Source organism: Elephantulus edwardii, unplaced genomic scaffold, assembly GCF_000299155.1.
Source record: "Elephantulus edwardii isolate Elephantulus edwardi_28Jun2011 unplaced genomic scaffold, EleEdw1.0 scaffold00374, whole genome shotgun sequence".
NCBI lineage: Eukaryota > Metazoa > Chordata > Mammalia > Macroscelidea > Macroscelididae > Elephantulus > Elephantulus edwardii.
In genome coordinates, this window is record NW_006400124.1 from 1,572,581 (window position 1) to 1,581,639 (window position 9,059).

A 9,059-nucleotide genomic window follows, 5' to 3' on the forward strand; every position below is an offset into this window, starting at 1 on the left:
GACTCGCCTAGAAACCAAAAAGCAACCAGAAACCCGAGCGTGAGCGCACCCCACCGCCCCAGACACAAACAGCAACTCTATACAGATCTCTATATCTATATATATATATATACACAGATATATATATATAAGCAGAGCAGGTCCTAGCTAGGCTTTTCTTAGATTCTCTTCCTTCCAATGTCTCTCCCCGCTCGGGGACCCCTCTCCCCGACCCCCTCCGCGCCACCCTGTCGCTGGGTTTCGGGGCCTGGTGTGGGGGTTTGGAGGGACACAGGGGTTTCCCGCCCGGTGGCGGGCCCTGGGCTGGGGCGAGGGGGCCCCAGGGGGCCCGGAGATTGGGGTGACCTCTTCTTTCCCTCCACTCGCTGGTTTCTACGAGTCTTTTAGAGAAGACCTTAAAAAAAATGCTTTCCGTCCGCTATGAGCGGACGTTAAAATGGCCCCGTCCCCGACCCCCCACCTCCTTCCTCAGGGCACTTATTAAGGGGGGTCTCCCCCCGAATCTCCTGAACGGGCTCCCCGCATCCCTTTCCTGCTTCTGGCCTCCCATCCCCACCATCTCCTGGCCAACGAGACACAAATCTATTTATTTCCCGGCCTGGAGAAACGGGGTCACACTGGGATTGAGGGTTGGGGTACCAGGATGCTCCCCCCGGGGGTCCCGCCGCCTCCATTCACGGCACTTACAACCCGGCAGGACCCCCGGGGGCGCAGCCCCCACCCCAGGTCCCCCGCGTCCCCTCACCCCGCCACCACCAGAGGCTTGAAGAGTCCAAACTTCTTGTCTTCCCCTCCTCGGTCGCCCTCTCCCGATTTTTAAAAGCACTTTTTAGATTTGTTTTTTGTTTTTGGTTTTTGGTTGTTTTTTTTTTTGGGTTTCCCCACCCCCTTCCTCCTTAAAAGATATATATATATGAAATATACTTATCCTCAGAGGAGCAAGTAGGAGGGTGGGTGAGTGTAGCCAGGAGTGAGGGAACCCAGGAATGGGTCACAGGAGAGCACAGGAGAAGAAGCTAGAAGTTCCAATGCCACAAAAGCAATAAAAAAACCGAGATTTTACAAAATGAAAGGAAAAAAAAAAACAGCACCCAACCCAACCAACCCACAAAAAAGGCCACCAACCCCATTTGAAGTCTTGGCACTTTGTCAGAGAACGGGTACTATACTTTATCTTAATTCTTAATTTAAAAACATGTTTACAAGTTGTAACCAACTTCTATGAAAAGTTGAAAAGACAAAAAAATATATATATATATGAGAGCGAGAGCGAGCGAGCGAGAGAGAGAGCGAGTCTAAGAAATTCCTAAAAGTCGATTTATTTTTGTACAAAATAATAAAAAAAGAACCACCCCACCACAAACGTAGAATCCACTTCTGTTCCCCAAGGCGAGGGCGGGGGGGTTGTCAGGTAGGCTTTGGGGAGGGCCCCCCGAAAAGCCTTCTGAGGAGTCTCTACTTCACTGTGGGTTTTTGTTTGTTCTGTGTCCCCCGCCCTCCCATTCTCTTCTCTTGTGATTTTTTTTTGGGTCCCCTCCTAAAATGGGGAGATCTCCCCCATTGTTAGCCATACCAGTGGCAGCATCTGTGGATGGGGACCCTCTTCCTTAACTCCCTAGCTCAGGGATGGGCCCGAGAGAGGGCTGGCCTTCCAACCAGCCAGAGCAATCCAGTCCACTCCCCCATTCCCTCCCCGTCTCCCCTCCTTCTCCCCACTTCCCCCACCTCCTTCCTTCCTTCCTCCCTCTTCCTCCTTGCCTGCTCTTGGGCTTCCTTCCAACATGGCCGCCCTTCCACGTGGCCACCAAGGACACGCCATCCCCACGGAGGTGGGCCACAGAGGGAGCCCTACCTCCGGGGCCTTACACCCCACCCTGTCCCGGCCCACTTCTTTTCACTCACAGGCACTGACTGTACTCTGGGGGCTGGTACCTGCCTCCCCCCCCAAACTCTGGCTCCCAAAAGGCCGGTGTTGACCGAGCCTCAGGCCACGGACAGGGGCCAGGGTCGGGGAGATGACGTTTCCAGATGCCAGGGCGCCCTCCCACCCCCAGCTCCCTCTTGCATATGCAAATCCTAACGTGGGACCCTGTAAATAGACCCCCTGCTAATCAGAGATACTCTGTCAAAGCCCAAAAGGGTGGCTGTCCCCTCCCGCCCTTGGCCGCCAGCCCGTCTCCCGTGCCCAGTGTCTCCCGTGCCCAATGTCTCGTCTCCTTTTTCTTTTCTTTTTTTTTAAAGGGAAGCTTTTTAAGAAGGCAGTTTTCATCATAGTTTCTACAGGATCGTTTCTTTTCCTTCTCCCCAGCCCGTCAGCAGCCTCCCCGCCCCAATATGTCTCAGGATCCCCCTCTGGGGCCGGTGGAGGGCGTAGGCCCGGGCCCGAGAGTCACAGGGCGAAAACTCTTGGGGGACTGTCTCTGGAGGCGCCCGGCCAGAGACTGGGCCCTGACCCCTCACCACCTCCCCAACTCCAGAGAGGTTCCCCGAGGGGAGGGTCCTCGACCACCCTTCCATATCCCCTCGCAATAAAACCAGTTGGAAAAAAAAAATCACACCTGTCGTCCTGGCCAGTGGGGGCGACCGGACTTGGGGGATGGAGCCCCCTGGGACTGCCGCAGAGACCAGGCAACACTTGGACACAGCCTCCCCGGAGGTGCACTAACCCCCCAGCTCCGCTCAGCTTCTGCAGCCCTGCCCCACTCTGCCTTAACCTCCCCTGGGCCGGCCGCGGCTGCATGGGCCCGGCGGGACCCCTGTCCTTCCCGCCCGCCCCCGCCCCCCGCAATCACATACTGTATATAGACGTGGATCGATTTTATTTTTATTCTTTAAATTAAGGTCGTGATAAAGTGTTGCCAAAGATACTGCTGAATTCTCGCGTTTCAGGAAAACAAACAAGCAAACAAAAAGAGGGACCGGCTGACTCGAGAGAGGATGGCGCAAAAGGTTTTGGGTTTTTTTTTTTGTTTGATTGGGTGTTGTTTTTTTTTTAGTGTGTGTGTGTGTGTGTGTGTGTGTGTTGGGGGAGGGCTTTTTTTTTTTTTAACTGCCTGGTACATAAAACAAAACTACCAAGCAAAATTGTTATTTCCATTATCGTGTGTGTGTGTGTGTGTGTGTGTGTGTGAGAGAGAGAGAGAGAGAGAGTGGTCCAGGCGCCCCCCTGCCCACTTCAGGTGAGGGCTCTGGGTAGGGGGTCTCTGGGGGAGGAGAGCAGGGTGGGTGGATGGAGAGGGGCCAGAGCCCCCCTCAGCAGCAGTGGTCAGCCAGGGAGAGGGACATTCTTGCTCCAGATATTGCTGCTCCATTTGCCCAGACCTCCCCACCCCCACCCCAGTCCCCTGCCTTTTGAGATTAAGGGAAAACAAAAAAATTAAAAAAAAAAAATTTACAACTAGTGAATGTAAAAATGCATGAGCAAGCCTGGTCTGGCCCAGGGGTGGCCCTGTGCCAGCCACCTCATACCAAAGTCAGCCCCTCGGGTGATGGCCGGTAGACCCCACAAGGCCAGCCATTCTGGCAGCCTTCCTACTTCTACGCTGTGGGGTCTCCAAAGGGAGGGGTGCCCCAGCCCCCCCTTTCCAGAGAGTTCCTGGCACTGCTGAGCCCCTGTGGCCAGAACAGTGTGTTGCACACGGAGAAACTGAGGCCGGGCGAGGGCCTGCCCTGCCCTCCCACTCACCCGAGGTTGAGACAGTAGGAATTGTAAGAGGTGAAATGGAGAGACGAAGAGGCACAAAAAAAGGAAAAAGAAAAAAAAAAGGAGAAAAACTTTAAAAAAACAAAAAAAGCGCCCAAGAAATCCTATTTTTTGAGAAAGAAAGATATTTATATTTGCAGTTTTATTTTAAAAAGTTATTTAAGCTGAAGAATCAGCCTTCCCAGAGATGGTGGGAGGGTTGGCTGGCGCAGGACGGGTCAGGGGTCTGGGGGCTCGAGCACCCCAAGAGCCACCACCTTGAAGAAGAGCTCGCATTAAGTACATAGATTTACAGGGGGGGGCAGGGCCCAGAGATGGAGGGGACTGGGGGGACACCATCTGCCTGTGGATGGGGGTCGTGATGCCCAGATCTCCTCCCCTGGGCCTGGACTTGAGGTGCCTTGGACTTTGGGGGGCTAGGCCTGGCAAATAGGGGGGCTGCAGCAGCGCCCATGGGGGGCCCAGCACAGAGCAGACATTCCATAGATTGTATTTGAGAGTCTTTATAATGTGTGGGAGATGATAAAATTGATGCACTTTTGGGGGTGGGAGGGAAGCTTTAAAGTAATAAAAAACAAAACATACAAAAAAAAAACAAAAAAAAACACAAACAAAAAAGACAAAAGTTGATGAAAAACCAGAAAAAAACCAACAACCGTTTTCTTGTACATAAAACCACTAAACGCAGCCTGTTAACGACCGCTGCTGCCTCATTTGCTTGATTTTGCTGTTCTTTGTGTTTTGTTTGCGGGGGGGAGGCCAAGGGGTGGGAGGAGGGTTTGGGGGGGCCCCTTCCCCCGGTGGCCCCAAGTCCCAGTGTGGCATCAGGGATTGCCTGCCCCAGTTCTGACATTTGGGTCCTGGCCCCTGAAGGTGCTGGGAGAAACGTTAAACCTCAACTCCCTTCCGGACCCGGGCTTCTTTTCCATCTTGGGGGTCCCCCTTTTTTGGGCAGGGGAGTAGAGGTGAATAGACCAAGGCTTCTGGGCTCACTAAATGGGGGGCATTGGGAAGTGCCTAGGCCTGAAGATCCCTCCTGAAGAGGTGACTGGTAGGCACCTAGGTACAGGGATGCATAGAAACTGGGGGGCTGTGCTCAGAATTGTGAGCAGGGGTGGGTCTTGGGAGGTGGGCTTGGCAGGTCCCACAAAAGGTAGCTGAAACCTGAATGGCCGCCCCACTCAGCAGGCCCCACAGGGAGGTCCAGAGACTGGGGTCACCAGACATGACCACCTCCATTGGCTGTGAGCATGGCCTGAGCAGTGTTCAGGCCAGCAAACCCAGAGTAGGGGTGGATGGGGGCTCGATCCCAGGATGTGGGATAACCACAGTTAAGTGCTTGAAAGATCCAGTCGGCCTGTTTCCTGGCCCCCAGGCCACTCACCCACCCTGCGGGGAGTAGGACCCATTAGGAACCTTCCTGAGTTGGCTGGTGGCAGAGTATGTCAACGCGGACAGAAAATGGATCCGAACCTTGGCCTTCAGCTGCTGGCCTGGGCCCTAGCACTGTTCCCAAGGACCCTTCAGAACCTGCCAGCTCACACCTGGCCCTGAGGTTGGTGGAGGCCACGTGACATCGGACGCCGAGGAAGTCACAGATTGGTGGCCTCTGGATCAAGAACCGGGGTTAGGAGCCAGCGCGGCAGCTTCCCTAACCCCACAGCCTCCGGGTTGGGGGCCGTGGCTTTGTAACTGAGACAGAACTCGTGCATTTCAGTCAAGTAAACAATCCACACAGTAAACAGCCCAGGTAGGCTGGACCCAGGACACCAGAGCTACCACCACCCAACCACCTGGGGCCTTTTTGGGGTACAATTTATCATTAGTAGTATGTACTGCAGACAACATTGAACTATTTCTGGATGTTTATATGTACTGTTCCCAAACCTCCACAAAGATTAGATTTATACATTCTGGTAATAAAAGGTAGCAATGGAGGTAAAAAAAGGGGGAGGAGCGGGGGCCGACCAGGCCTTGGAAAGGACTTAGGGAGTTGTTGGGGTAGGACCCTAAGTCAAAAAGGTGTACAACCAGCACCACTATCGCATTCCAGAACCTCCCACCCCCCCAAAGTCAGACTTCATCAGGAACCCTGTAGCCATTAGCTCACTCCTTTCCCTTGGCCCTCAAGCCCCAGGCAACCACTAATCCACTGTCTTTCTGGACTTGCCTGTTCTGGACATTTCATATAAATAGAATCATAAACCTTGGGTTCTTGTGTGTCTGGTTTCTTCAACTTCGTGCATGTCTTCATGGTTCACCGAGGTCGTGTGCACAGATGTCACTTTTCAGTCATCATGTGGCCTGGATGGGTCACTTCCACCTCTGGGCAGCTGGGAGCCAAGTTGCAAGCTCGGGGTTCAAGGCTCAGGGTCCCTGTGCTCAGTCCTTCGAAGGGATACACCTGGAGCTGAGCTGTTGGGTCGTGTGGTAGGCGAGCACTTGGCTGTGAACTGAAGGGCTGGCGGTTCGAACCCACCGACCAGCTCGGCAGAAGAAAGCCGGTTAAGTTGCAGGGGTCCACCGTAACTCCAGGCAGCGCCACACACCCCCACATGGTCACTCACGAGATACTCCCAAAGAGGCCTGGCTGTTTGACAGCTCACCTGCACCCCCGAGGGCCCCGGTCCTCCCACCCTGACCAGCCTTGCCGTTTTTGTGAGGGCTTTCCTAGTGGGGGTGCAAGGAGCTCTGGTGGCCTGTAGTTGAGTCTGTGCTGCAATCCCAAAGACGCACGTCCCCAAGACTCGATCCCAGAGTTCACAGACCAGCTGCTCCGCCGGCGGACGGACGGCCTCCTCCTGGGCAGTTACTGCCTCGGACAACCTGCCGGACACGAGCTGGCGGAACAGGAGGGTGATACTCCCTCCAAGTGGGATTTCATTGTGGTTTTGCGTTTCTGGACATTAAGCCACTTTACTGTAACAATTGCACAAAGCAACACGTGGACATTGGAGGTCCAAGCTATGTGAATCTCCTGGCTTCCCAGTGGATAGAAAAGCTGGTGGAGACCTGCAGTTGTGACAAGCTGTCAAAGACCTGCTGCATAGCCCCACAACTTAACCCTGCCCCGCAGCGTGCTGCCAGTACCCCACAGCCCCACGTGAGGACGGGCCCAACCCCTGGCCATGCGGCTGTCCCTCCAGGCCTCCAGCCCAGCAGAGATACTCAGTCCAGGTGGCTTAATGATTTCTCACTGGACAGAAAACCGTGTCTGCCGTTGTGACAGACCCCCACGCTGTGCCCAGACTACCAAGAAAAGGCAGAGACCTTGTTGGCTTCGCCGTGCCCATTTTTATTTGCATTTTTAAAAAACAATTAAATTAGAATACAAATATTAGAAAACCGAGGCCTCAGCTGCCCAGGTGGGCGGGGCTGGCCTGCACTGCCCAGCTCGTCCCTCCCGACGGTGTGCCCTCTGCGGGGTTTCAGTCCCTCCTCTCGAGACCTGAAATGGTATTGCTTCCTGACAGAGGGGCGCGGCCGGCAGAGGACGCAGGTCCAGTACCGAGGACCGAGGAGAGGCGGGCAGGTGGGTGGGCAGCAAGAGCGAAGCAAATCAAACGGCGGGCAGAGGTGGTTCGCAAGTCCATAAGGAAGCCGAGTGCTGCTCCCAGCGCCTCTAGGGGCCAGTGTGGGTGGGGGGCGGGCACCCAGCTGCGGGGCTTGGGGACCGGGGACACTGGGGACAGGCTCCCAGTGCCAGGATGGCCCGGTCCTGCTGGAAGACAAGGGTGAGGCTCCCGCGCGGGAGCGCAGGGCAGACCTAGGACCCGTCTGAAAACCCAAGAGCAAGAACGAAAAAGGAGGCACCCCAAGTGGAGAGAAGTCCCTGCTGCCTTTGGGGAGGGGAGGCCGCTGAAGCAGCCAGTGCCCGCCCCCCAGGTGCCCGCCCCCCCTCCCCGGGTGACCGGCCCGCGGCGTCTGCACGGTTCTGTAGGGAAGTTAACCTGAATTGGAGTTTCCGAGGTAGCTGGCTAGAAAACTGAGACCCCCCCACGCCACGCGGTGCCACCCCACGGGGCCTGCCTTCCACGGGGAGGGCTGGCCACACGCCGGGTTCCCAAAGACCAAGTTATTGCACTTTCAAAAAATACAACACATCTGTGGCTAGACCCTCCCCTGCCCCGCTTCCCACCGCCCCCAGCCCCCCTACACCCCCCGCCCTCCCCCCACTCCATGGCTTCTTGGCTAATACGGCTCGCTGTTCCAGAGGGGCTCAGGGCCACGGGACACGTTTTTAGAAAGATGAAAACAAAACAAAAAAAAAAAAGCAAAGAAACCGACGAACAAAGACGACGTGGCTGTCACTGGAGAGGGGCGCCCGCCACCCGCTGCCCAGGGCCCCCCCGGCACCAGCTGGAATGGGCGTCGGAAGAGGTGGTGGCTGTGGTGGTCAGCAGCCTCGGGAAAGGACCCCGCCGGCTGGGCTGGCCCGACCATGGTCGGCCTCGCACGGAAGGCTGGCTTTGAGTTTATGCCGTTTTCTTTTCGTGCTCTGCTTCCGCCTTGTTCCGTTCTCAGTCCTGACGAGGAGTCCAGAGATGGTGCGGGAGCCGGCAGGGGCGAGAGGACAGAAGGGTGGACAGAAAAGGAAACCAACGCTCCGCCGAGGCCCCGCGCCCTCTGCGCGGTCAGCACCAGGAGACAGTGTCCGCGGCAGCGGTCAGCAGGCCGACACCAGGCCCTTTGGGAAAGGGCAGCGGCGCTTGGACGGGGGTCCTCCCTCCTCCTCGTCCTCCTCATCTTCCTCCTCCTCCTCTTCGTCCTCTGAGGATGATGAGCTGTCCAGCGTGAGGTCTACCACGTCGGCGCTCGGCTTCCCGTTCTCCATACCGCTGGCCACGCTGCCTCCGCTGCTGGGGCCACTGGCCACGGTGCTAACGCCACCGCCTCCGTTGATGTTGGGGGTGGACAGGAGCCCACTGGCATCTGGTGAGCCTGCAGGGGACAGGGGCAGGGCTGTCATCAGGCTGACCCAGAGTGGGCCGGGCAGCAGTGGGGACGTTCAGACTGGTCTGCACCCCCATCTCCCTGCAAAGAGGCGGCGCTAAGAAAGGAACACAATGCAAGGACCTGGGTCACAGACAACACAGGTGGGGGTGCCCCGAGAGCTCTGCGGGCGGGGGACCGAGAGATCTCTAAGACAGCAGACCTGGGTCAGGGAGGACTAGGGTGAGGGTCCCAGAGCTCTCTGAGGGTGGAAGGCCTGGGTCACAGAGGACTGGGGTAGGGCACCCAGAGATCTCTAAGACAGCGGGCCTGGGTCAGGGAGGACTGGGGCGCGGCGGGCCTGAGTCGGGGAGGACTGGGGCGCGGCGGGTCTGGGTCGGGGAGGACTGGGGCGCGGCGGGTC

General features: G+C 56.6%; 2 protein-coding genes across 2 annotated transcripts in view; one reads left to right on the forward strand and one right to left on the reverse strand.

The window, feature by feature from the left end:
• ZBTB7A (zinc finger and BTB domain containing 7A) overlaps positions 1-627 on the forward strand; it is a 9,527-nt gene extending 8,900 nt beyond the window's left edge. The window contains exon 3 of the mRNA XM_006902166.1: positions 513-627. Coding sequence (XP_006902228.1) covers positions 513-627 — 115 coding nt within the window. The remainder of the gene's footprint in view (positions 1-512) is intronic.
• A 7,680-nt stretch (positions 628-8,307) lies between these two features.
• Positions 8,308-9,059, reverse strand: part of PIAS4 (protein inhibitor of activated STAT, 4) — a 27,995-nt gene continuing 27,243 nt past the window's right edge. Inside the window, exon 11 of the mRNA XM_006902154.1 lies at positions 8,308-8,644. Within this exon, the coding sequence (XP_006902216.1) occupies positions 8,370-8,644 (275 nt within the window). The 3' untranslated portion in view covers positions 8,308-8,369. The remainder of the gene's footprint in view (positions 8,645-9,059) is intronic.